The 27,784-nt window shown below is 43.4% G+C and overlaps 2 protein-coding genes across 3 annotated transcripts in view; both read left to right on the top strand.

Annotated features, from left to right (window-relative positions):
- The window catches only part of ARFGEF2 (ADP ribosylation factor guanine nucleotide exchange factor 2), a 104,063-nt gene extending 92,960 nt beyond the window's left edge, over window positions 1-11,103 (top strand). For both annotated transcript variants that reach the window (XM_059036022.2, XM_059036021.2), the window contains 4 exons: window positions 2,692-2,860; window positions 4,708-4,846; window positions 6,726-6,843; window positions 7,388-11,103. In XM_059036022.2, the coding sequence (XP_058892005.1) occupies window positions 2,692-2,860; window positions 4,708-4,846; window positions 6,726-6,843; window positions 7,388-7,564 (603 nt within the window). In that variant the 3' untranslated portion in view covers window positions 7,565-11,103. The remainder of the gene's footprint in view (window positions 1-2,691; window positions 2,861-4,707; window positions 4,847-6,725; window positions 6,844-7,387) is intronic.
- Window positions 11,104-21,499: 10,396 nt separating this feature from the next.
- The window catches only part of CSE1L (chromosome segregation 1 like), a 41,634-nt gene continuing 35,349 nt past the window's right edge, over window positions 21,500-27,784 (top strand). The window contains exon 1 of the mRNA XM_059036034.2: window positions 21,500-21,670. Within this exon, the coding sequence (XP_058892017.2) occupies window positions 21,535-21,670 (136 nt within the window). The 5' untranslated portion in view covers window positions 21,500-21,534. The remainder of the gene's footprint in view (window positions 21,671-27,784) is intronic.

Below are 27,784 nucleotides of genomic sequence, written 5' to 3'. Positions count from 1 at the left end.
CAGTTTTTCAAGAGGAGTCAGAAATCAAGATTTTTCTAATATAGGGCATCTCTTGTTTATTAAATACTATAATTATTGATCAACAAAATACATCTGTTGGCCAGATCCAGCACAAAGGCTGTCCTTTTTTGCTTTTCGGTTTTATTTTTTAAGTATACAATTCAGTGGCTTTAGTATATACACACAGTTGTGCAAATATCCCCACTGTCTAATTCCAGAATATTTTTTTAACATCTTTATTAGAGTATAATTGCTTTACATTGTTGTGTTAGTTGCTGCTGTATAACAAAGTGAACCAGCTGTACGTATACGTATATCCCCATATCTCCTCCCTCTTGCGTCTCCCTCCCACCCTCCCTGTCCCATCCCTCTAGGTGGTCAGAAAGCACCGAGCTGATCTCCCTGTGCTATGCGGCTCATTCCCACTAGTTATCTATTTTACATTTGGTAGTGTATATATGTCCATGCCACTCTGTCACTTTGTCTCAGCTTACCCTTCCCCCTCCCCATGTCCTCAAATCCATTCTCTATGTCTGCACCAGAATATTTTTACCACTGCAAAAGGGAATGCCCTAACCATCAGTGTCACTCCCCACTCCCTCCTTGCCCCAGCCCTAGCAACCGTTAATCTATTTTCTGTCTCTATGGATTTGTCTGATTCCGGATATTTCATATTACTGGAATCATATATGTGAGCTTTTGTGCCTGGCCTCTTTCACTTAGCATAATGTTTTCCAGGTTCATCCGTATTGTGGCATGTATCAGTACTTCATTTTTATATATGGCTGAATAATATTCCATTGTATGGCTGTACCACATTTTGTTTATCCATTCATCAGTTGATGGACATTTAGGTTGTGTCCATTGTCTGGCTATTATGAATAATGCTGCAGTGAACATTTTTATACAAATTTTATGGGGACATATGTTTTTAATTCTCTTGAGTATATACCTAGGAGTGGAATTGCTGGGTCATATGGTAACTCAGTGTTTACCTTTTTTGAGGAATTGCCAGACTCTTTTCCGAAGCAGCTAGACTATTTTACGTTCCCATCAGCAATGTATGAAGGTTCCAATTTCTGCACATCCTCACCAGTGGTTGTTATTGTCTTTTTTTAAAAATTATTATAACCATCCCAGTGTGTGTGAAGTAGTATCTCTTTGTGATTTTGATTTCCATTTCACTAATGACTAATGATGTAGAGCATCTTTTGTGCTTGTTGGCCATTTGTGTATCTTTGGAGAAATGTCTGTTCAAATCCTTTGCCCAATTTTAAGTTGGGTTATTTATCTTTCTATCATTGAATTGTAAGAGTTTTTATATATTCTAGTTATTAGTCTCTTATCAGATAGATGTATGATTTGCACCTATTTTCTCCCATTTTGTACATTGTCTTTTCAGTTTCTTGATGGTGTCCTTTGAAGCACAAAAGTTTTTAATTTTGATAAAGTCCAAGTTACTATTTTTTCTTTAGTTACTTGTACTTTTAAAGTTATTTCTAAGAAAGCATTGCCTAATTCAAGGTCACAAAGATTTAGGCCTACATTTTCTTTTAAGAGTTTCATAATTTTAGCTCTTACATTTAGGTCTTTGATCCATTTTTGAGTTTATTTATGTATATGATGGGAGATAGGGGGTCTGCCTTCATTCTTTTGCATGTAGATGTTTAATTATCCCAGCACCATTTGATGTAAAGACTGTTTTCTCCCCATTGAATTGTTCTGATAGCCATGTTGGAAATCTCTTGGCCATAAATATGAGGATTTATTTCTGGATTCTCAGTTCTGTTCCATTGATCTATATGTCTATCTTTATGCCAGTACCACACTGTCTTGATTACTGTAGTTTTTTAGTATGTTTTGAAATAGGGAAGTATGAGTCTTCCAACTTTTTGCTTCTTTTTTCAAGACTATTTTGGCTATTCCATGTCATTTACATCTCCATATGAATTTTAGGATCAGCTTGTCAATTCCTGCAAAGATGTCAGTTGGAATTTTGATAAGGATTACATTGAATTTATAGATCAATTTGGGGAGTATTGCAAACTCTGCCCTTTTGTAACCTCTGGCTTCTAGGGAGGGTTGTGGTCTATTCCTAGAGGGCTCAACAAATATAAAATCCTTAATTATTTGTAATAATCCCTAATTATTTTAGGCAACATGTTCAATAAAAATTTCTAGCATTCCATACCTATTTCTATGGTTTTTCCCTTCTCATTTGAAAACACAGTTGTCAATCTTATTAAAGTTCATTAATCACCTGATGAGGCTAAAGATGCCACTTGGGCTTTGCTTAACAATTTCTTTCTTTCAGTGAGTATGTTTTGAGACTCACACCTTCTATCACATGCATTACAGTTTGATTTTCTCATTTTCCAATTTCTTTATAAAATAAAAAGAGGACAGTGCAATCCTGTAGTGAAATAATTGGCGAAGTACACACTCCTGTTCATTCAATGAAGGCAGTACTGACAAAACTGAAACTCTGGCCAGTAAAGCCTGCCATCATGCTCAGCATATTCTTTCACCAGCCAGTGAGCAGAGTCTAAATGGGAAACATTTCAGGGTATTGAGAAATGAAGTGTTACTTATAGAGTGGAGGACTTCTGAGAGTTATGATGATCTCTGATACCACAGTGTCCAAAACCATTCCATCTTCTTTACTTAGCTCTCTTATCCTCCCCTCTCTAGCAAGATACGCTGGATGCAGATATCCATATAGAGACAGAGGACCAGGGCATGTATAAGTGCATGTCTTCCCAGCACCTCTTCAAGCTCTTAGACTGCTTGCAGGAGTCCCATTCATTCTCAAAGGCCTTCAACTCCAATTACGAGCAACGGACAGTCCTGTGGCGAGCAGGTAAGGGAGGAAGCACAGCAGATGGGACAGGTGGTCACACTGGTCATCGTCCTAAAACATTGCCCTTTGGAAAATTCCTGGCATGGTACACACAGCTGGAATAACTTACCAGATATTTCATGCTTGAGGGAGAGAGGAGGGAAATTTCATCCTAGTACCAGGAATATTGTCTGGCACACGGGAGACTCTCAGTAAGTATTTGATGGAAAAATGAATTGGTAGAGTTTAATTGATCTAGCAAAGGCAAGAAATTTTACATTAGGTTAAGATTGTACAGTTAGGGACTTCCCTGGTGGTCACGTGGCTAAGACTCCGCACTCCCAATGCAGGGTGCCCAGGTTCGATCCCTGGTTGGGAAACTAGATCCCACATGCACACCGCAACTAAGTGTCTGCATGCTACAACTAAGAAGCCCGCATGCCACAACTAAAAGATTCCACATGCCTCAACTAAGACCTGGCGCAGCCTAAATAAATAAATAAATAAATATAAAGTATGATGATATAAAAAGTGTGGTCGTCTAGGAGCAACAAAAGCATTCATACATTTTTTTGAGGCTTTTAGGGGTTTTCTCTCCCACCTGTACAAATAAATATATAAGTCCTGGAAGTGAGTGATACGTGTGTGTGTGTAGACACACATGTATGTGCAGGGGTGATGGTAGGAGTCTCATTTTGTCAACTGTGTACAAAAGTGATACTTTATATAATTCTTGTATTGTTACCATTACTTGAATTTTCCACCCAAATGCCTGTTTTAATCCATAATTTTAAAATGTCATTTTTCGCTATAGCTTTAAACTATCTAGGTGTTTTATGTCTTTGCCTATAATAAGATTTTGCTTAGGGACTTCCCTGGTGGTCCAGTGGTTAGGACTCTGCACTTCTACTGCAGGGGGCACAGGCCCGATCCCTGGTCAGGAAACTAAGATCCCACATGCTGCGTGGCGTGGCCAAAAAAAAAAAAAGATTTTGCTTATAAGAGTGGTTTACACGGGCTTCCCTGGTGGCGCAGTGGTTGAGAGTCCGCCTGCCGATGCAGGGGATGTGGGTTCGTGCCCCGGTCCGGGAGGATCCCACGTGCCGTGGAGCGGCTGGGCCCGTGAGCCATGGCCGCTGAGCCTGCGCGTCCGGAGCCTGTGCTCCGCAACGGGAGAGGCCACAACAGTGAGAGGCCCGCGCACCGCCAAAGAAAAAATAAAGAGTGGTTTACACATCTCTGTGGCGGATTGGTATTGCTTTGTTTAAGAAGACGTGTTATTCAGGGATGAGACACAGAGAAAAGGACACTTATGGAAGATTGTTCTGGCAGGTGTGTGTGGGATGGATTGGCAGAGGGAGGAGAGGTGACAGAGACACACTGAGGAGCTGTTTCAGGAACTGCTGTGCAGTTTTCATCTAGGGCAGTGGTCCTTATTTTCAAATGATAAAATGCTCTAATGGAGGGTCTAATTTGGAAGGCTAGAAAAATAAAATAATTATCATGTTGGTTCTCAGAAAAAAACAAAAACAAAACGTGTTCTTATATGTGGTTTCTGAAAAAAATCTAGCAAGTCAGAGACATGCTAGAATTCTGAAGAGCTGTTACACTTGAGAAGATGAAATGAATGGCTTCACCAGCCAGTGAGCAGAGTCTGAATGGAGAACAGCTCAGGGTGTTGAGCAGCAACGTGTATCTTGCAGGGAGGATGAGATGTCAGGGCTGCCTTGTCTGGTATCACAGTTGAGCCGTATTAAAAATGTGAGATCTTTCCGTATTTCCTAAAGTAACTCACTTAGTTTCCCACGTGATTTCTCAGCATTACCCTGGAAGTGTGCACTATTTATATGACTATATCTGATCTCCAGGTTTTAAGGGCAAGTCTAAACCAAACCTTCTAAAACAAGAAACCAGCAGCCTGGCCTGTTGTTTGAGGATCCTGTTTCGAATGTATGTCGATGAGAACCGCAGGGATTCCTGGGAAGAAATACAGCAGCGACTTTTAACGTAAGAAGAATGATTTCTGATTAAATTTCTTACCTGTAATACACAGATGCTTCATAACAATACTGTGATTTGAAAAGAGTAGGAGAAAAATTACCTATATGCTGACACCCTCACCAACTGTTTTCCTTTTTGTTTTTTCATCCTATCTGGTTCTTCTATTTCACTTTTCTTAATGCCCTGAAGAGGGCAGGGCCTCATTTCTTCCATTCAACGTTGTTTAAAGCACAGAAACATACGCAGGGAAAAGTGCTGTAAGCTCAGAGTCATCCAGCCTGGATTGAAGTCCTGACTGGGTCCTCTTTAGAGCACTGTCAGCTCTAACATCCCACCATTCCTTCTTCCCAAGAGGAACATATTAGAATCGTGTGGGTACCAGGATATACTTACTTTGTGTGGAAATGCAGCAGTGGGCCAGCAGTGGATGGCATTGAGAGAGCCCCCTACAAAGAAATAGATCTTTGCCACCCAGTTTCTTGGGCAACTGTGAGCAAGATGCTGTGTCTAAGCCTCCTTTTGCCCCTTTAAGATTTGAAAACATTAACATTCAGTGCTGGCAAACACGAGATAAAGACACTCACTCTCCGATTTCTGGAAATCACGGGCATTATATATATATATCAAGAGCCTTAAAAGTATTCAGTCTCTTTCTTTGACTCAGTAATCCACTGTTAGGGAATCAGGATTCTCACACAACATTCATTTCAGACTTACCTATAAAGAGAAAACACTGAAAGCAGCTCAGCTGTGGAATGGATAACGACATTGTGGTATATCCTATGATAGAATATTATGCAGCCTTTAAAAATGAAGTTCTGGGGAGTTCTCTGGTGGCCTAGTGGTTAGGATTCCGGGCTTTCACTGCTGTGGCCCGGGTTCAATCCCTGGTCAGGGAACTGAGATCCCACAAGCTGCACGGCGTGGCCCAAAAAAAATAAAAATTTTTTTTAAATGAAGTTTTAAAAAAATAATTTTCCTTGATGTGGGAACATGCTCATAATATAAGTTTCACCACAGAAAAGCAGGATATAAAACCATATATACTTGTGATTTTTCAGTAATGTTTTTTAAAAATCACAGACAAAAAAACTGGAATATTTCCTATTACAGAATATTGTTATGTGTCTCTTAGGATGACGGAATTATGGGAATTTTTTTCTCTTCTATAATTTTTTGCACTTTTCAATCGTCTTGCAGTGAGAATATATGACAAGTCATAAACTGAAAAATGAACTAAAGAGGACATCAGCAGCTCATTTCAATTTACATCAAGCCCAAAAGAGAACTACCTACACAGTCTCATAAAGTTTCTCTAAAAGAGATACATAAATGTTTTTCGCACAACATGTTTTAAAAATAGCCATTGTGTGTGATGTGGGAAAAGAAAGGCAAGTTCATGGTTAACTGTGGGTAACAGGCTCTTGTGCTGATTGTGCTGCAAACCCTGATTGAGCCCCAGCCACGTGCCAGGCCTGTGCTGGGCTAATGTTTAATGTACTTGCTTCATTTCATATTCACAGCAGCCCCTTGAGTTTGGTACAGTTATTTATTCCCATTTTACAGCTGAGCAAACTGAGGCTCAGGAATTTGTTCAGGATGGCACAGCCAAAGCAGGTGTTCACTAAATACTCATTGCAAGAATAAAGAGTTATTGGGACTTCCCTGATGGTCCAGTGGTTAAGACTCCATGCTTCCAGCAGGGGCCGTGGGTTCAGTCCCTGGTTGGGGAACTAAGATCCCACACACTGCACAGCGCAGCCAAAAGATTTTTTTTAAATAAATGAATAATAAAAGAATAAAGAGTTCTTCACTCCAGTGGAATGTGAGATATTCCTGTTTTATTTGACATCACCCCCCACACCCCCACCTTTGATTCTTCTAGTGTGTGCAGCGAGGCGCTGGCCTATTTCATCACGGTGAACTCTGAAAGCCATCGGGAGGCCTGGACAAGTCTCCTGTTGTTACTTCTAACAAAAACCCTCAAAATAAACGATGAAAAGGTATAAACAAGTAATGTCTCCACTGGGATTTGGGTTGGCTTTTCATTGAGACTTTGAAGTAACTACTTTCCTCATTCTTCCAAGGATGGTTACATAACTAGATGCATCTGAGAGAAGTTAATTAATTACAAACAATGGGTGCCTGGGGTTATTGGGGCTTTTTCTCTCAAAGAGCCCCAGTGGAGAAGGGCTGAAGTTGAAGCCAGGCAGGTTGCTGTTAAACAGCTACCGTGATTTTCAGTGTGGCTTTGCTGGAAGAGAGGGTTGAGATTGTGAAACACTGGTTTAGAACTGGAAACTTGATTTACTAAAATGAAAGTTGACTTGGTAGCAAGGCTGTCCCCAAATAGTTTGTTAGGAGTTAAATATAAATAAAAGAAGTTTTAATTTGCAAATTTTTTGCACCTACTTTCTAATAGCCAGAAAAAAACACCAATATTATTTGCAAGAAGTTCCGGGGTGAGATGAATACTTTTGAAAAACTAGTGCCAAAAAATAGTTCCATGTCTAATTTTCTCTCTCTCTCTGTTTCTCCCACCTCAAGTTTAAAGCACATGCTTCAATGTACTACCCCTACTTGTGTGAAATTATGCAGTTTGACCTGATTCCTGAGCTCCGAGCAGTTCTGCGGAAGTTCTTCCTAAGGATAGGTGTTGTGTATAAGATATGGATTCCAGAAGAGCCATCGCAGGTACCAGGGACCCTGTCACCAATATGGTAGCCCTGGCCCCTCCGGGCCACTGCTGCAGCTCTGCAGCACTGTCACCACACCGCCTCTGCCTGGCACATCTCGGGAAGGGTCAGACCGTAGAAAGTCGGCATCCTGGAGCTCAGAATGGCCTGGATGAAGATGGTTCCATCAGAATCCCCGACAGGCGTGGTATTTCCCTAAACTGTTGTGCACCCAGTTAACACAGTAGGTGGGGAGTCCGTCTCACCTCTGTCATTCCACTTTACCGATTGAACTGCCTGTCACATCTGTCATTGCATTTGCCGTCATTCTCAAGCAAAGTCCCATGATTGGCTATAGATGTTCTGTCAGAGGAAGTCGCTCTCCTTGAAGATACTGAACATAGCTGTATAGGTTCGTGATTATTAGAGAGTATGTTAATAAAATTTCTTGTAACGGCTAAGTGCCACCTAAAATATGCTGGGATCTTTTGTTGTTTGAGTGTGCTAGAGAAGTTTGAGTGTTTTTGTCAGTTGTGAGTCAGCTGTAGTTATATTAGTTTGGGGAAAGGTAGGGGGAAAAGGGTTGGGATTTTGGGGGGGCTTTTTTTTCTGTTTCGTTTGTTAACGTCTGGGTGATTTTTAAAGATTTGACAAAAAAGATATTACTGAGGATTTGATTGAAGGCAGAGTTTAGTAATTAAGTTAGGATTAAGAGCTTGCAAGGTTTAAAAAACAAATGTAGTGCCTCCTGGCTCTCCCTGTTTTAGTAACTGGGGGAGAAAAAGTCTATGGGAAAAAGTCAATAATTGAATGAAGATGATTAGTCTTCATTGAAATAAGTATTTGTGGAGGGGTATTAACATTTCCAGAATACATTGTCCATCTAATATATGAAGCAGTAACAAAAGTGAAGTAGTAATTTAAGATAATTAGTTTATATCTGAGTAACCCTTTTCTTTGTACCTCGGGATAGTGAGTGTACCAGTGGTTAGTGTCCCTGCTCGGGCACAGTCCCCACACGAGGTCCCTCCAGAGAGAGGGGCTGGGGGCTCTGCGTGAGAAGGGTGGCTGTTGTGAGCCTCCCCCAGCCACGTGTCATGGGTTGAACCCGAGCAGACCTGTGCTGTTGTGGGCCAGCACAGCTGACCATGACCTTGGCAGGAGGTGGCCTGTGTTCAGTGCTTCCGTTAGTTTGAACCAAGGAGCTGAGTTCTTTGGGAGGGTTAGATTCTGGGGTCCCTATCATGTTAATGACGGTGCAATACTCTCAGCTGCAGTAGAACTGAATTCTGGTGCAGCTTGTGTAAAAGCTGGCGGTCTAGGAATACAGCCCGAGGCCTGCAAGCAGTAAATTTGGGAGCTGAATTTCATTCTGAGTCAGTGAGAAAGAACACAGGCTTCATATCTGCCCTCTCATCCCCTGCTCACCGAGAGCAGCACTCAGTGTTAGAAGCGTTGCAAGAGTTTTTAAAACATGGAGACTGCTCCCTACGCCCTGTAGTCCTGTAAATTGGGTTGTATTGATGTCAACTCTGGTGCCTTAGACGTTAGTAAGTTGGGAACCTATCTAAACAATGGATAGTTTTTCTTTATAGAGAAGGATTTCTGGTGCTTTTGTTTACTAAGAGCCCGATTTCTTACATTTTTTGTGTTCTAACAGCCTTGAGCAACGTTTGGTTTGGGCCAGCAGTAGTACTCCGTCTACTTTATTCTTTCCTCAAAAGTGTTTTAATTTCTCTACCAAAGAAAAAAAAGAGCAGGTTTAGGTTTTTATGTTATTTACATACATGAGAGAAGAGGGGCTATGGAATTTAGCAGGAAAGGACCTGCTAAATATTTTACTGTGAATGGAAAATGTTAGCACATTTGACGTCCTGGTCCTGGAATTCGTTACAGCTTTACCCTGAAGCATGGACCCCACATGCTGAGACGTCCTCGCTGGTACTGTGGTGGTCACAGCCTCCGCAAGTCAGCCGTCTCCATTGACATTTGCACTAAAGGTATAAATGGGGAGCATGCGGGTTTGTTCATACTTACATTTTCTGTCCAGCTGTGTCCCTAGGTGGAGATTTTTCCTTTCCTTCTGAGGTTCTCATGTGACGTTTTCTCCACTGAATGTGACTGCAAGACTTTGCCCACGTGTTCTTGCCTTCTCTTTCATTTTTGCCCTCTCTTGCAGAGTAGGAAATGTGTAAGCGTGTTTTGTCACTTGCTAAAACATTCAGGTTTGAATTTCTCTTCAGCTGTGCTTTTTAAAAGATTCGATATTCTGAGTAAGGCATTTGAATTGTACCATCATGGACCTTTGAGAAACTGGATGTAAAACCATTTAGGGTGATTTTTCTTGTCGGCGGACTGTGACGTACAGAGGCGATCCCTCGCTTCCAATCGTAAGCCATTCAGCCCGAGTTCTCTCTTGTGGTGGGTCTGTTCCAGCTCACGGCGAACGTGGCTTGTGCCACTAACACACCAGGGCAAGGGCGGGGGGTGACCCTGCAGCGCCGGGCCCGGGGCCATTCATTCACAGGGTTATGGAGAAGAGCGACACATTTCCAAGGCCTTATTTCTTTCTCAGCATGCTTTAAGTGTTGATTTTTTGTGCTAAGTCTCTGGAGAAGTTTTTGTTTGTTACAGTACTGCTGCTTTGAGCAGTTTTGTTTTTCTTCATTGTCCTTTAGGGAGATCACCAGCTTTGGCATCTTAACAACAAACGGTGGGTGGGAAATTTTATTTCTAATATGCATCTTTAGAGTCAGATACACCTTTTCCCTGTTACTCCTCACATACAAGCAAAGAACATACATAATGGAAATTGTATAATAATACCTGGAAACAACATTTTCCTCTGAGAGGTGACTTTTGTACAAAATGCAAAAAAAAAAAAAAAAACCCTAAACTTTCTCGTCATTCTTTTGTGATTATGGCTATACATTTAGTAGTCTTTATAGTTATCAAAGGAACCTGCTGACAAATGCAAGTCTGGCCATCTCATTCAGACGTTTGTTGTTATGATGCAAATGGGTATTGGTTTAAATAGAAGCTGGATCCTTAATACTGCATTTTCTGAATTCTGTTTTAGTATTTGTGTTAAAGTAGACATAGTTTGAACTCATGTGAAATCTTGGAGTTTTGCTATCGGCAGCTTTGTAGTTTGGGAAACAAAGAAACCAAAGCTGAATATTTAAAAGAATGACTATATATGGAAATCCTTGCTCTCAAAAAAAGACACTCATCAAAAGTGTAGTTTTTCTCAGTGTTCTAATTTTTAAAAAATTTTATCTGCATATTTGCATCAAATATTTCTTTATGTGCAAATGTATGTTTTACCTCCTTAAAAATGCCTAAAAGTTAGTTAATAGCTACTTTTGTTTAATCTATACACGATGATTAAGTGCATTTAATATTGGTAATTTAATGAAAAGCATTCCTTGCCCAATGGATGTATACATTTTTGAAAGAATAAGCAGAATTATATAATATGAAATGCTATGTAAAGTTTTCTATGTAAAAATATTATGTATAATACTGTTAAAATAAATATCCCATGCTTTAATCAGGTGGTAAATCAATAAAGTTTTAAAAAGTAAAGCTGCTTTTAATGTAGTAATTAATGTATATCAAGCCACTATGTATATCAAACTTGGTGATGTATATCAAGTTTTGGGTTAGTCTGTTCTTGTGGCAGGTATTGGTGGTAAAATTTGGTCTTTACGTTTAACTATTATAATTATTAATGGGAGAATATTAATTGTGGGTTTTAATTTTTTTAAGTAAAATTCCCTTCATTCACTTTCCTCCCCCCTGTGAAAAGGAAGAATATCCAGTTATGAGGTCATAAGAAGATTCTTATTTATCTCATTAATTAGTTTGACCAGTGGATTAGTTCCCAAGAAAGACAGACATCTCCTCCTGCTGGCACTGAGGGCAAGATCGCAGAGGAAGACTCACAGGTAAGCCAAGTGGGTATGAGCCGGAGACAATTCTGAGGTTCACACAGGGAGCTGGCCTAGGAAGACGGTGAGCTCTAACCTTGCCTTTCCTGCCTCCAAGCGCAGAATCCATTCCTTCTGAAATATGTAAAGTTGTAAATCATGATTATATTTATTTTTTATTTTTATTTATTTTTTTTTTTGGCGGTACGCGGGCCTCTCACTGTTGTGGCTCCTCCCGTTGCGGAGCACAGGCTCCGGACGCGCAGGCTCAGCGGCCATGGCTCATGGGCCCAGCCGCTCCGCGGCATGTGGGATCTTCCCGGACCGGGGCACGAACCCGCATCCCCTGCATTGGCAGGCGGACTCTCAACCGCTGCGCCACCAGGGAAGCCCCATGATTATATTTAAAATAATCCACTGCTGGGAATTCCCTGGCGGTCCAGTGTTTAGGACTCCACGCTTCCACTGCAGGGGGCACACGTTTGATCCCTGGTAGGGGAACTAAGATCCCACGTGCCGCGTGGCACGGCCAGGGGAAGAAAAAAAAAAAAATCCACTAGTGAAACTGACTAATGCATGGTCGTCTTTATTAATTCACTGGTATAAAACATCTCTCTCTGGTGCCACATTTCAGGTGCTTCCAGGGAAGAACAAAGGGACAGCGCTTTCTTTTGGAAAAGTTTTCTGAAGTGTCTTTATCTCTTCAGAGCAGATAGTGCCTGAGTTTTATCTAGAGCAGTGGTTTTCAACCTGCTGCCAACCAGTGGTTTTCAGTTCTGGCCCCAGGGAACACGGGGGACACTTGGCAAGGTCTGAAGATATGTTTGGTTGTCACAACGGGGTGGGAGTGGCTGTGCTACTGGCATCTAGTGAGTAGAGGCTAACAAACAGCCCGACCCCCCCGCCCCACAAGGAATAACCCAGCCCCAATGTCAGTAGTGCCAAGGTTGAAACACCCTGAACTAAAGTGACTTCTTTCTTCTGCGTAACAGGGCTCCTTCAGCATGTGTTACAGGACCTAAAAGTCCCTTTGTGGCAGATATTTTCAGCTTTCTTTGGCCTTCCTGTAAAAAAAAAAAGTCTCTTCTGTTCGCCCCTACGGAGGGCATGCTGAGGTCACTGGTTAGGGAAGGGCCAGCTCCACCTTATTTCAAGTGCTACTCATTTAAGCTTTTTTTTAAAATTAATTTTTATTGGAGTATAGTTGCTTTACAATGTTCTGTTTCTACTGTACAGCAAAGTGAATTGGTCATACATACACATATATCCACTCTTTTTTAGATTTCCTTCCCATTTAGGTCACCACAGAGCATTGAGTAGAGTTCCCTGTGCTGTACAGTAGGTTCTCATTAGTTATCTGTTTTATGCATAGTAGTGTATGTATGTCAGTCCCAATCTCCCAATTCATCCCACCCCCCCTAAGCATTTTGAAAGGTCATTTTAGCATTATTCTGCATTTGTACCCTGCTAACAGACTGGAACACATTTTAGGCAAAAGTACGTTTCCTTTTTCAGAGGACCAGAGTGGTTCCCCGGAATTTTTGCAAACCTGTGTAACATGCCTGTTGTCCAGTTTAAGAAATCTAAGTTGTCCTTGGGTTAGTGATTTGTATCACATCTTCGGAGCGTCCAGCTTAGTAAATGCAGCTACATGCCCACAGCAAGAGGAGGAGGAGTAGGGGGGGGGACTCCCCAAGGGTTCTGGCAAAAATGATTGTAGTATTTTTTTAAATGCCTGTTTCTAGACACAAGCCAACCTTACCTGGTACTCAACTGAAGATTGAGCCTCTGAGGATAATTTTATATAATAGTCAATTTTCATCTTTCCCAGAGATTCCCAGTCTTTACATGAAGCTTGTATAGCCTCCTCTTCTTTAACCTAGTTCAGATTTGCCTAAAGAATTTATCTTGATTTATGTCCAAGAAATACCCATATGTTCTAATAAACTTCTTAGCTTGAGTGAATTTGAGCTTAAATAATGGCATATTGATTTCCTTCTCCAGAGTGCAAGGGTTTCTGAGAAGAACCAAGCACCACACTGTAGCAGAGGCCAGTGGTCAGATCATGGAAGCTGGAAGGAAGAATTCTTTTATTCTGTTTTTTTTCATATCTTTTTTTTTTATTGGAGTATAGTTGCTTCACAATATTGTGTTAGTTTATACTGTACAGCAAAGTGAATCAGCTATACCTACAATCCCACTACTGGGCACATACTCAGAGAAAACCATAATTCAAAAAGACACATGCACCCCAATGTTCATTGCATCACTATTTACAGTAGCCAGGACATGGAAGCAACCTAAATGTCCATCAACAGAGGAATGGATAAGAAGATGTGGTACATATATACAATGGAATATTACTCAGCCATAAAAAGGAACGAAATTGGGTCATTTGTAGAGACATGGATGGACCTAGAGACTGTCATATACAGAGTGAAGTAAGTCAGAGAAAAACAAATATCATATATTAACGCGTATATGTGGAATCTGAAAAAATTGGCATAGACTGTCTTATTTACAAAGCAGAAATAGAGACACAGATGTAGAGAACAAATGTATGGATACCGAGGGGGCAAGTGGGGTGGTGGGATAAACTGGGAGATTGGGATTGACATATATACACTATTGATACTATATATAAAATAGATAACTAATGAGAACCTATTGTATAGAACAGGAACTCTACTCAGTGCTCTGTGGTAACCTAAATGGGAAGGAAATCCAAAAAAGAGGAAGAACTCTGTGTAGAAGGATTTGTGCTAACTTTCTGCCCTTTCGGGGTATTAGCACTGAGCAGGCTATCAATGTCATTCATTCATTAACATTAATGATGTTCATTAACATCATTTTAAAATTTATTTATTTATTTAATTTCAGCTGCGTTGGATCGTTGGGTCTCTATTGCTGCGCGCGGGCTTTCTCTAGTTGCGGTGAGCGGGGGCTACTCTTCATTGTGGTGTACGGGCTTCTCATTGCAGTGGCTTCTCTTGTTGCGGAGCACGGGCTCTAGGCACGCAGGCTTCAGTAGCTGTGACATGCAGGTTCAGTAGTTGTGGCTCACGGGCTCTAGAGCGCAGGCTCAGTAGCTGTGGCACATGGGCTTAGTTGCTCCGCAGCATGTGGGATCTTCCCAGACCAGGGCTTGAACCCTTGTCCCCTGCATTGGCGGGTGGATTCTTAACCACCGCGCCACCAGGGATGTCCCAACATCATTAACATTTATTGATGTTTACGGCACTCCAAACACCTTACTAAGTGCTTTGCCTACAGGAAGTCCTTTAAACCTCACCACAACCATATGATGAAGGTCGAAGCATTAGATGAGGACACTGAGGCCCAAGAGGCCCACCGAGGGAGGGGATCACACCCTTGGGAAGTGGCAGCGCTGGGATTCTGACCCAGACTCTGTCTTCAGAGCACACACAGACCAACCACACTGCATCTCACTGCGCCGGGTGATCTGGTGGATGAGGTGGGAAACCCAGCAGGGCGTCCAGCAGAACACAGTCCTGGTCTCTGAGGAACTGATGTTCCAAGGCCTCTGTTTGTACGTTGAACTGCTTGGATATTACAAACACCTGAGTTAGAAACAGTCATTATCAGATCTCTTACACTACCTTGGTAGGGCTATACCCTCAGAGTCTTTCCAGACTAGCACAGACATTTAGAAGTCGAGGAAAGGAACGGTGACTGGCAGAGAAGATGTAAGAGGAAGCGAGCAGATGCCGAGGTTGGGCCAGTAAGCGCTTGTGGTTTGTGCCTTTATTTTTCCACTTTAATACACACCTTAAAAGTCACCAATTTGTAAATGCTGAAGAGGGTGTAGAGAAAAGGGAACCCTCTTATGCTGTTGGTAGGAATGTAAATTGGTGCAGCCACTATGGAGAACAGTATGGAGGTTCCTTAAAAAACTTAAGACAGAGTTACCATGTGATCCAGCTATCCCACTCCTGGGCATATATCCAGAAAAAGACAAAACCTCTAATTCAAAAAGATACATGCACCCCCAATGTTCGTAGCAGCCATATTTACAATAGCCAAGACACGGAAGCAACCTAAATGTCTATCAACAGATGAACGGATAAAGAAGACGTGGGGTGTGTGTGTGTGTGTGTGTGTGTGTGTGTGTGTGTGTGTGTGTGTGTGTAGGAATATTAGCCATAAAAAGGAATGAAATAATGCCATTTGCAGCAACATGGATGAACCTAGAGATGATCATACCAAGTGAAGTAAGTCACACAGAAAAAGGCAAATATCATATGATATCGCTTATATGTGGAATCTAAAAAAAATTATACAAATGAACTTATTTACAGTAGAGAAATAGACTCACAGACATAGAAAACAAACTTACGGTTATCAAAGGGGAAAGGTGGGGAGGGAGGGATAATTTAGGAGTTTGGGATTAACAGATATACACTACTATATGTAAAACATAAACAATAAGGACCTACTGTATAACACGCAACCATATTCAAGATCTTGTAATAACTGACAATGGAAAAGAACATGAAAAAGATATTTATATAGATATATTTATAGATATAGATATCTGAATCACTTTGCTGTACACCTGAAACTAACAACATTGTAAATCAACTATACTCCAATTTTTTAAAAAAAGGCAGGAATTCGTGACTTCTTTAGAGTCCCACACTTGCTCCTGCCTCAGGGCCTTTGCCCATGCTGTTCCTCTGCCTGGAAGGCGCTTTCTCTAGATTGCTTCATGGGTAGTTCCTCCTCCTGAGTTCAACCGAAACACTAACTCCTTGTGCCTTCTTGGTGTCTTCCTCAGAGCTCACCACCATCTGTAATGATCTGTTTGATATGTCTCCCCCCACTGAAATGGGGGAATGGAGGGGGGCAGGAACCAGAGCTGTTTTGTTTATGACAATCTCACCAAGCAGAACACAGTACCAGATATAAAATTCACTCAGTGAATTCTTGGTGAAAGAATGTGGGGATTTTTTTAAATGTTTTTTTAGTTTTATTTATTTTTAATTTATTTATTTTATTTATTTTTGGCTGTGTTGGGTCTTTGTTGCTGTGCGTGGGCTCAGGGCCTGAGGGTGGGGACTTCAGGGTCCTGCACGACTGGAACGTGATCTGGATGGGGGTGGCACAGGTTCAGGTGAGCACAGAAGGGCACCCACTTGGCCTGTGGACCCCTTGCCTGTGGGCAGGGAGTGGCTGGAGGAGGGCCAGCGTGGAGCCCTCTAAGGCACAGTGGCCAAGGTCCGAAGTCTTGCCCAGCTCTAAAGTGGCACACCTGGGAAAACGGAGGACTGGGGACAATGGGAGGGCGTCAAGAATACACTCCCACCGGTCATAACAAATGGTCCTAACAGCTAACACTGCTGGGAGCTGTTTCCCAGGTGCCCTTTTGTGGGCTTTATATATATTGGCTCTTTGATCCTCACTACCACCCTCAGGCAAAATAATATTATTACCCGTATTTTAGAGATTAGGCAATCAAGTTATAAGTAACTTGCCTGGTGTCACACAGAGATGGCATTGGGGTCTTAACCTCGGTAGTCTGGCTCAAATCCAGGCACTTAACTAGCATGATACAAAAGGATGAAAGAATTCTGGCAATAAAGGGATGCTGAAAGATACGTCAGTTATATCTCAAGGACTTCCTGGTGGCGCAGTGGTTAAGAATTCGCCTGCCAATGCAGGGGACACGGGTTTGAGCCCTGGTCCGGGAAGACCCACATGCCACGGAGCGGCTGGGCCCGTGCACCACAACTACTGAGCCGGTGCTCTAGAGCCCGCGAGCCACAACTACGGAGCCCGCATGCCTAGAGCCTGTGCTCCGCAACAAGAGAAGCCACCGCAATGAGAAGCCTGCGCACGGCAACGAAGAGTAGCCCCTGCTCGCTGCAACTAGAGAAAGCCGGCGCGCAGCAACGAAGACCCAATGCAGCCATAAATAAATAAATGAATGAATAAATTTATTTTAAAAAATTATATCTCAATAAAACTGGGGGAGGGGAAGGGCCAGGAAGTGGTTAACAGGAAGAAAGTAGGTCCAACCGTACTGATATCAGACAAGAATTGGAAGAGGAAAGCTTTGAAAGGGCCAAAGAGGAATATTTCACATTATCAAATGGTAGACTTCATCAGGAAGAAAGGGCAGGAACCCTTTATCCACCTAACAGCTTCAAACTATAAATCAAAAGCTGACTGAAGTACCCTTTAACAATGACAAAGCCAGAACCGCGATGGGAGACTCACACGCCTCTCAGAGAACATCAGATAAAACACATTTAAAAAATAAGAACATAAAGGGCTTAAATATTCAGTATATCATCTACAGCTAATGTCCTAATTAGTGAAAGACCAAAAGCTGTTTGTACCATGTGAATTTTCTACCATGTGCACAAGAAAGGTGCCTCCATTTAAAAAAAGGTCAGAAACAGCAATGTGACATGTCTCAATTTTAGCTGTCAACACTTTTCTGCATCTCAGCTGGGCTTTAAAAGTGAGATAGAACCAAAAGAAGACTTCTTCTTTCCAAGCACAGCCACATGTGTCCATGCCCTTCTGAATCCAAATAAAATGTAAGAGTATCTTCCTTTTTTCAGAAAATCTTTCCATACAGTATATGCATTGTTTTATCAGGGCTTGGAAAGAAAGAAAACTACATGCATACTCAGTTCTAGCTCCTGAAAATGGCTGAATTATTTTCCTTGGTTTCCAGCACAAGAGCAGTTGTGACAAACCTAAGAGTGTGTGTACGTTGGGGGAGGGAGGATGGGGATCCCCAGGGAATCTTCATGGATCACCCACGCCCCACAGAGGATGGAGAGAGAGGACCCACAAGTCTTTCTGTGGCCCTCACCCCTGTAGTTCTTTTTTTTTTTTTTTTTTTTTTTTTGCGGGCCTCTCACTGTTGCGGCCTCTCCCTTTGCGGAGCACAGGCTCCGGACGCGCAGGCTCATTGCCCATGGCTCACCGGCCCAGCCGCTCTGCAGCATGTGGGATCTTCCCAGACCGGGACACGAAGCCGTGTCCCTGCATCGGCAGGCAGACTCTCAACCACTGCGCCACAAGGGAAGCCCAGCCCCTGTAGTTCTTGAGGCTGCTACGGGTGAGGGGAGAGCACCCCGCTGGAGCCACGTCCACAGACATGATAACCTTGGCGCATCTTGAGGGCTTCCTACAGAAACGGGCAGTGATGCTAGAAAGACACAATATGCCAGCCAGCTTCCTTCCTGATTGGCTTTCGGGGATGTAAAACTGTTAAGTCATCAGAGTTGCTCTCACCAGGACTAGAGGAAAATGTCCAGTAAAGCAGACTAGTATGACCAAGATGATTGCTTATACTATTGCTGCAATGGTAAAAATATATCTTTTCCACCAGTGTCCTAATTATGTACACCTTTCTCAATGGACTTCACCTATTTGTATAGGGCATTTAATTCAACATTCAACAAATATTTATTGAACATATTGAACAGCGACGCTGTGCTGGGGGTATAGCTGTAAATAAGAGAAAGTCCTTGTTTTAATAGCGTCCTTAGGCTGGTGGGGGGGGGGGACAATTGAAAAAGAGACAATTGGGGACTTCCCCGCAGTCCAGTGGTTAAGACTCCGGCCTCTCAATGCAAGGGGCACAGGTTCGGTCCCTGGTTGGGGAACTAAGATCCCGCATGCTTCATGGCGCGGCCAAAAAAAAAAAAAGGAGACAATTGCAGGGAGTGATAAATGCTGTGAAGAAGATGATATAATGGGGATAGGGATGTCAGATAAAATACAGGACACTTGGTTCAATGTGAATTTCAGATAAACACTATGATTTTTTTAGTGTAACTACGTCTCACGTGATATTTTACTAAAAAATCATGCATTGCTTTTCTGAAATTCACGTTGCACCGGGTGTCCTGTATTTCATTTGCTAAATCTGGCAACCCTAAATGTCTCGTTATTGGGTGGTGAGGAGTGGGTAATTTCATTTGGAAAAAAGTGGAAGGCCTCTTTGAGGAGGTGACATTTGAGCTGGAATCTGAAGGTGCAGAGAAGCCAGTCTTGCAAGGATCTAGAAGAGCCTTCCAGACAAAGAGGGAAGGGCACATAGGAATGAGGTGGGAGTAAGCTTGGAGCTTGGAAGAGCAGAAAGGAAGGTGGGGTGGCTGAGCTGGGTGAGGGTGGAGGGAAGCAGAGAGGAAGGTGATGAGGAGCCAGATCTTGTAGGGTTTGTGGACTATGATGAGAGAGATTGAGTAATTTTACCAAAAACTTATAACTACAACCCTTCTACTCAAGCAACTTTTTACATTTTATACAGAGGAGTTGCTTTTACATGTCTGTAGCCAGGGTGCAATCAAAGATAAACACAGCTGGACATTGTTAAAGTGGTGAAAACAGATTTTATTCTGTAATTACTGGTAATTACTGGTGGGGAAAGAGCTGAGCTCATTCGGGACTTGTGCGGAGGTGATTGGATGTTTTAAAAGGAGAATGAGGGAGTAAGGAAAGAACGGGCTCAAGTGAAAAGTTAGAGTTAGTCAGTGTAAATGTGATGAGGCCAGCAGTGTCTGCTAGCTGGGAATTACCAAAGTTAGGCTTCTAGCCTCCCATAGAGACTGGGAGACAGAGACCCTACCTTCCTGATGATTACATTTCAAAGGAAGAGTTTTCAGGTCCTTAAGAACGAAATTCCTGAAGTGTAGGAGATACATATACAGATACATATACCTCTGAAAGGACAGAGGAAGGAGTTCACAATTTTAAGCCCTTTTCAGTAAATGCTTTAAGAAAGGGAGGTTGGAGCCCATCCTCAGATCTTGGTTAGAAAAAAACAGTAAATTCACCTGGTGGCACTGAGTTTTCTCAGGCAATCGTGAGGGGGTGGGAACACTGGGGTCATCCTAGGGACACAGCCTTGTGTTGCTAGAAGCCATGTTCGAGATTGGTCAGCGCTTAGTGTAAAGGTTTGGACGGAGTCACCACGGGCTGAGAGTTCTGCTGTCCTCAGTGCCTATATCCTTTTGTTCCTATATTTCTTTCCTCAAATGATGACCAAATAGCATGCCTTTCAGTCCCAGGATTAGCAAGCTAGCAATTCCAAGGGATGGGCTCTGAGGGGAGATAGCTGAGTCTGTTGAGGGAGGCAGAGGAGGTGGCCAAAACTGAGGGTTGGGATTTCCATAAGTCACCATTGGTTCCTCTTTCCCGCACTCGGTGTGTCATAAAATCCTATGGGCTCTACCTCTAAAATATACCCTGAAGCTGTCCACTTCTCTCCACATGCACTACTACTCACCCTAGTCCAGGCCTAACTTCTCTTTCCTGGATGCCTCCAGCAGCTTCCTCACTGGTCTCCCTGCTTCAAGGTCTTCCCCCCATACAGTCCAAGCAGAAACTGGTGGACCTTTTAAAATATAAATTTGATGGCCATCCTGTAATGGGTGCACTTAAGACATAACACTGGCTTAAGAGGCCTGCATCATCTGGCCCCTGCTGACCTAACTTCATCTCCTGCCATGCTCCATCCACTTTATTTTTTAAGCCCCAGCCTAGCCCAGTCCTGCCTCAGAGCCTTTGCTATTAGCATCCCCTCCTCCTGGAATGGTCTGCAGGCTGATCCACAGCTGTCTCCTTGTTGAAATTCAAGTCAATTGTCACTTGTTTAGAGGTCTCCTCTGCCCATCCCATTGACATTCTACGTCATTGCTGCCACATCATTCTGTTTTTAAATCCTATGAGAAGACTCATAGCACTTATCAAATTTGAAATTATCTTGTTTATTCCGTTCCTCCCTCTAAAACATAAGCTCCATGAGGGGCAAACAGTTCTCTTCGATTGGAGACGCTTTGGACATGACTTTGGGCAGTTCATTCAACAGTTATATAAGACCTACTAGATACCTGACATCAAAATAGGCCACAATGCAGCGGCCACTGGCCGAATCTGCGCTCGTCTCAGGATGGGCATTGTGTTGCCCGATGGAGCGTTCAAAGCCAAAGGACATTGTCGCTTGTGACGTCAGCACACACCGAGCGGGGCCGCGATTGGCGATTCCAGCCTGGGTGGAGCCGAGCTCCCTCGGCCCCGCCCCTTGCCTCGGCCCCCCTCACGCATGCGTCCCGACCACAGCCTCGCCGCCGCGCCATTTTGCCGGGGTTTGAATGTGCGGTGGAGCGGCAGCAGGGGTGGGTATTTCCGGCTACGGTCTGCGGCTGAGATTCCCTTTTCCGTACCCGTATCCCCACGAGGTAAGGCGCGGGCGTGCACGGCCTGGCACAGTGGCCTCTTGGGACCCGGCTGCGGGAGGGATGAGGCGTTCCCGGCACTTCCGAACGCTGGGAAGCAAGGACCGCACCTCTGGGCGAGAGCGGAATATGGGTCCGTGTCCCGGGCAGCGCCCTCGGGTAGTCTTCTCCGACGGGCAGTCTCGCCTCCCCTTTTGGCGTCCCAGGTCTGAGGCCCAGGCCCGGCGGCCCCCGAGCCTGCGAGGGGCGAGGGCAGCCCAGGCGCGGCCTAACCGGAGCGCCCCCAGCGCCCGCCCCTTCCCCTCCAGCGCCGCGCTGACTGGCCGCGCCGCTCGGGAAGGCCGCCTGTCATTGGTGGCTCCCGCGCGTCCGTTCTCGGCGCTCCGGGCCACCCGCAACGCGAGCGGAGTGCGGCAGCCAGGCCTGTCCGGCGGTTGAGCGGGCTTGCGGGCAGCCGCCCCGACCGCCTCTTCCTCTGGCCTTACTTTCTCATTACGGAGGCGGTGGACCGGCACCTCCCAGTGCTTCAGTCTCCGCGACTGTAACACGGGCTTCGTGATCTCACTTTGATGAGTTGCTCGTGAAGATTAGCTTGTAGTCCGTGCACCGGGGGGTCCACGCACCTGCGCGGTAACACGGGGTCCGCCTCTTGGGGGAGACGCCATGGCGTGGTATACCGTTTGGAGCGTGGAATTCAGCTTTGGAATGAGAAGGCCTGGGTCCGTTCCAGATTTAGCCTCTCCTTAGGGGTGTAACTTAGGGCTGGTCTCTTCATCTCTCCGGCCTCCACTTCCTTATCTGCAAAGTGGGGTTGAAAACATCTACTTCGTAAAGTGGCTGAGGATCCACTGAGTTAACTACCGTGGTTTACAAAGTCCCGTCGGTGGTGACCATTGTCCGCCTCTCCTATCTGTCTCTTCTCCTTAGCCACTGTAGCCATACTGCTGACCTTTCTTTTTCTTAAATGTTCCGAACTCATGTCCTCCATAAAGCGTTTGGACGCACCTTTCCTCTGCTTGGGGTCTTTGCTGGTTCCCTGTCTTTGGAGTTTCACTCCCCTTACGCCTTTTTTGACCAACCTCTCAAAGGATCTCTTTCCTTCAACTCTTCATCACATCGCCCGAGTTTTAGTTACTTCGCAGCTTTTATCATATTCTAGAATCACGTATAGTTTACTTGTTTGTTGTCTTCCTCAACTGCTAGAATGTAAAAAAGCAAGGACCTCGCCTGTCTCATTACTGCTGTACGCGGATGGCTGTTGCTTGCCACATGGTAGATGCGCAAGTATTATTCCTTGGAATAATAATGCACAGAAAGGGGCTTTTTACTCTTGGATCCTAACAGTGCTCTTTTTCTCCTCCACTTGGGCCCCCATAGTCAAGTTTTTGGCCCTTTTTTGTGTGTCTCCGTTTTTTGCATAATTCTTGGGGCTTGATCTACCCAGCCTCTTACCTCTTAAGACCCTTTATCTTTCATTTCTTTACATCAGTGCAAGAGAGTTCTCTCTCCCCTTCTGTTTACTTTGATTTCTGCTGGTTGGGGACTGGAATAGAGGAAAACCATTTCCTATGTAGTATTAGATGGGTTTGGGGGCAGTGCTCTACCTTTGGTATTAATTTGTTCCTTTATTCATTTAATAACTTGATTGAGCATCCACTTAATCTCTGTGAATACAATGAAGAAACAAAAATGGACAAAGTCCCTTCCTTTGGGAAGCTTATATTCTAGTGGGGGAAAGAAACAAGAATACAAATAAGTGACCTAGATAATTTCAGATAGTGACAGACGAAGGCTACTTCTCTGAGGAGGTGGCATTTGAGCTGAGACCAGCTATGGAAAGATGAGGGAACAGAACATTTCAGGCAGAGAGAATAGAAAGTACAAAGGGCTTGGGACAGGAACAAGCCTGGAATATTTGAGGAAAATCCAGCTTGCACAGAGTAGTATATGAAGGGAGAGGTATCCAGGGACCAGATCACATAGGGCTTTGCAGACAATGTAAAAAGTTTGGATTTGCATCTCATTGGTATGTTCTTGTGATTAGAAAGCAGAGGGTGGGGCTTTCCTGGTGGCGCAGTGGTTAAGAATCCGCCTGCCAATGCAGGGGACATGGGTTTGGGCCCTGGTCCAGGAAGATCCCACATGCCCACTAAGCCAGTGCGCCACAACCACTGAGCCTGCACGCTAGAGCCGTGAGAACCACAACTACTGAGCCCACGTGCCACAACTACTGAAGCCTATGCGCCTAGAGCCTGTGCTCCACAACGAGAGAAGCCACCGCCGTGAGAAGCCCGCGCACCGCAACGAAGAGTAGCCTCTGCTCTCTGCAACTAGAGAAAGCCCACGTGCAGCAACAAAGACCCAACGCGGCCAAAAATAAATAAATTAAATAAATAAATTTATTTTTTTAAAAAAAGCAGGGCTTCCCTGGTGGCGCAGTGGTTGAGAATCTGCCTGCCACACGGGTTCGAGCCCTGGTCTGGGAAGATCCCACATACCGCGCAGCAACTAGGCCCATGAGCCACAACTACTGAGCCTGCGCGTCTGGAGCCTGTGCTCTGCAACAAGAGAGGCCGCGATAGTGAGAGGCCCGCGCACCGTGATGAAGAGTGGCCCCTGCTTGCTGCAACTAGAGAAAGCCCTCGCACAGAAACGAAGACCCAACACAGCCAAAACTAACTAACTAATTAACTAAATAAAAAAGCAGAGGGTGGATTGAGGTGTTGGGGTTCTTGATGTGTGTGTGCGCCAGATAGTTCTCAGTTATTGGATCTCTCTCCCTTTCCCCAAATGCCGGGCTTCAGGAATGGTTCTCTAATGTGGGGGAACTATCTAAGGAAAAGGCACACATCTTGAATCAACTTATGTCACAGATGTCTGTGAGATGGCCTTGGAAAGCAAAGCTTTTATTCCAAAAATCTTCCATCTGTAATTGAGGGCCTGTGAGAAGAGGCTAGACTTAGGCCCAGCCATTCTTCCAACAGGAAGAACTTGGGATTTGGATAAGTCTGTCATAATTGATTTATTGTGGTACATTTTTTTAATTTTTTGTGTACTGGTAGGGATTTCCAAAAATAGCTCTGGAGAAGTAAAGTATCACCCCTTATTTAAAGGCAAAAGAGTGAATTTTTTCACTTCTTTAAAGTCAATAACACTTTTTACATTTATATATTGCTAACATTTCCAAGTGTCAAAGTACCTTCACCTGTGGCAAATAAGATAAATTAAATGTTGATCTTGCTGATATTTTGTGAAAACCTGTGGAGTATTCTCTAAAATTACCTGACTTGTTATACTTTCCCAAATCGAGGCTAAGCTTATAAATTGTGTGTATAGACATTGTCACTGAGGAGATAGAAAAAGGATTTGTTGACATTTAGTCCCTTAACAAACATTAAAAATATAGGACTTACATAGTATTTTAACTTTCAGGGTTGTAGCATGCATATTTATATCCTCCCCCACTATGCCTCACACAGTTTTTCCCCCTACACACTTTTTTTTTTTTTTTAATTTAAAAATAGTCCCACCCTGGGCTTCCCTGGTGGCGCAGTGGCTGAGAGTCCGCCTGCCAATGCAGGGGATACGGGTTCATGTCCTGGTCCGGGAAGATGCCGCAGAGTGGCTAGGCCCTTGAGCCATGGCCACTAAGCCTGCGCGTCCGGCGCCTGTGCTCTGCAACGGGAGAGGCCACAGCAAGCAGTGAGAGGCCCGCGTACTGCAAAAAAAAAAAAAAAAAGTCCCACCCTAGTACTTCAACTTTGTTGTTTTGTGGGGTCACTCTGTCATGTGCTCTTAGAATCAGGTGTCTCCAGTTCTTCATGTTTGTCACAGTCAATTGACCAAAATAAATGTGAAGAATGATAGTGCATTTTGATGGGGAAAAAAACTCAATAAAGGGTATGTAGCCTTTGAAAATCGTACAACAAATATGTAGTAGGTACCCATCACTGTTTTAAGGGTCTAGGGAGATTGCAATGAACAAACTGCAAAGTCCCTGCTCACATGGAACTTACAGTCTAATGGAGAGAAAAGCATAGTAAACAAGAAAGCAATTCATATGCCTGATAAAATTGACTTGGAAAAACAGAGTAAGAGAATGGAGAGTGGCTGAGGTGGGTGCTCTTTTAGATACGATGGTCCAGGACAGCATCTCTAAAAAGAGATATTTGCAAAGAGACCTGAATGAAGTGGGCAGTGAGCCACAAAGCTCTCCACGGGCAGAGATATCCAGGCAGACGGGATGGTAAGTGCAAGCCTCCGAAACAAAAGTGCTAGCACTGGCAGATATGAACAATAATACAGGACAGATTTCAAATTCACATCTTTCTTCAAGCATTTCTGAATGAACAGAACTAATTATGGCAGTAAGTTGGTCACTGTTTATCTGACAGGTGTAACTGAGTTCCTACATTATGTAGGGCCTGCTAGTAACTGATCCTCAGAGAATAGTCTCCAATCCAGACTGGATCCATGTTTTAGCTGGTTCGCTGACATACTTTCTTATCCATTAGTTCATGCAACAAATGCTTAATGAATGTCTGCTGTGTGCCCAGGCAGTATTGAAGGTCCTGGGTATACAGAGAGCAACAAGATCTACAAAGTCTCTGCCCTAAGGAGCTTACAAATAAGAGATAACAAGTCAAAGATCTCTCAGATGAGGATAAATGCTATTAACAGTACAATAGGGATGAGGTAGATGATAGTCATGGAAGGCTCTTTTGAGGATTTGACAGTGGGCTGACAGCTGAGTGATACCTGATATCAAATTAGAAGGAAGGGTGTTATTACAGGCAGAGAGAACTGTCTTTCTGGTTTGAGGAACATAAAGAAGGCTTTGGGGGCTGGAACATAGGGGCAAGAAGAAGGTAGGAGACGAGGTTGACAGGTGCCAGATTGCATGGGACTCTTGTCATGAAGAAAGTAAAATGTAGATTTATTGAGGAATGTCTTTAAAAATTCAACAAAATAGATTCAGTTAACATCTATAATGCCCTCAACACACAGAGTTTCTAACATGTTGCCTTGCATAAATCCCAAAAGGTAGAATAATTTGCATGTGGCAAAGTAAGTTTTTTTTTTAGTTCATATATACTGATGTAAATGGTTTTGCTTGGCACAGCAAACTTTCATGATTTCATAACAGATTCAGCATTGCAACACAAAAAAGAATGGGAAATGAGTTGATTAAATCACTACTTTGCAACATGTGTTCATAATAAAGTGGTTCATTGGCCAAGTGATGGGAGGAACTCGATTAAAGAACGTTAAATGGATAACTTACTCTTTGAGTTCCTGAAGACTTTAAAAAGTGAATCTCCAAAAGAGGGGGAATATGATGCGTCACATTTTCCAAACTTTTGGTATAAAAACCAGAAAGAGTAGCCTCTTGATAAATTATGTGTGTGTTTAAGCAGGACTTGATATTCATGCCCATAGAGTGGTTTGCCCTGGGTCAAAGGAGGTGAATATATAGGTGGGGGAATCTACTAAATGAGTCAGCATATTGGCTTCCCTTATGATAAAAACGACTATACCGAGGAGAATACAAATAGTTTCAAACAGATCAGTCTCCTTAGCAGGTGTGGTTTCTGGCTGTGGAGGAGTACAGTGCACAAGCACAGCATTAGCTATAGCCTTTTATAAAGTCTTTCTCGCTTTTTTTTTCTTTTTTTTAGTGACAAGATGAAGCGTTATGGCTTTTTTTGTTTGGATAAGTCTTGTTCAAAATCTGTCTTTGACTTCTTCCTCTCCCTATTTCTAATCTGGCTGTCTTTTTTCACATCATCCTCTCTATTGCTGTCGCTGGTGCTTCAGCTCTAGTTCAGCCCTCTTGTCATTATTTCCACTTGAGAGGCATCCTTGGGTAGTAGGAATAGGGTAGACCTCTAGGGTCAGACTGATTTGAATCTAATCTTTATTAATTGTGTGCTTGGGGAAGGTTAGTAAATCAGAGTTGCCTTCCTTGATTGTAAAATGGTTATCGTGTGAAATGATGTGAAGCGTATCATCTAGCACTGTGCCTGGTTCATGTTTGTGACCCTTCCCCCATTTTACAAGTGTCCTAATCTTCTGTTCTCTTCCTCGACTCCAATCTGTAAACCATTACCAGCCCAA

The sequence above is a fragment of the Kogia breviceps genome, chromosome 14 (genome assembly GCF_026419965.1).
Source record: "Kogia breviceps isolate mKogBre1 chromosome 14, mKogBre1 haplotype 1, whole genome shotgun sequence".
NCBI classification, from domain to species: Eukaryota; Metazoa; Chordata; class Mammalia; order Artiodactyla; family Physeteridae; genus Kogia; species Kogia breviceps.
This window is presented reverse-complemented; position numbering and strand designations above follow the sequence as displayed.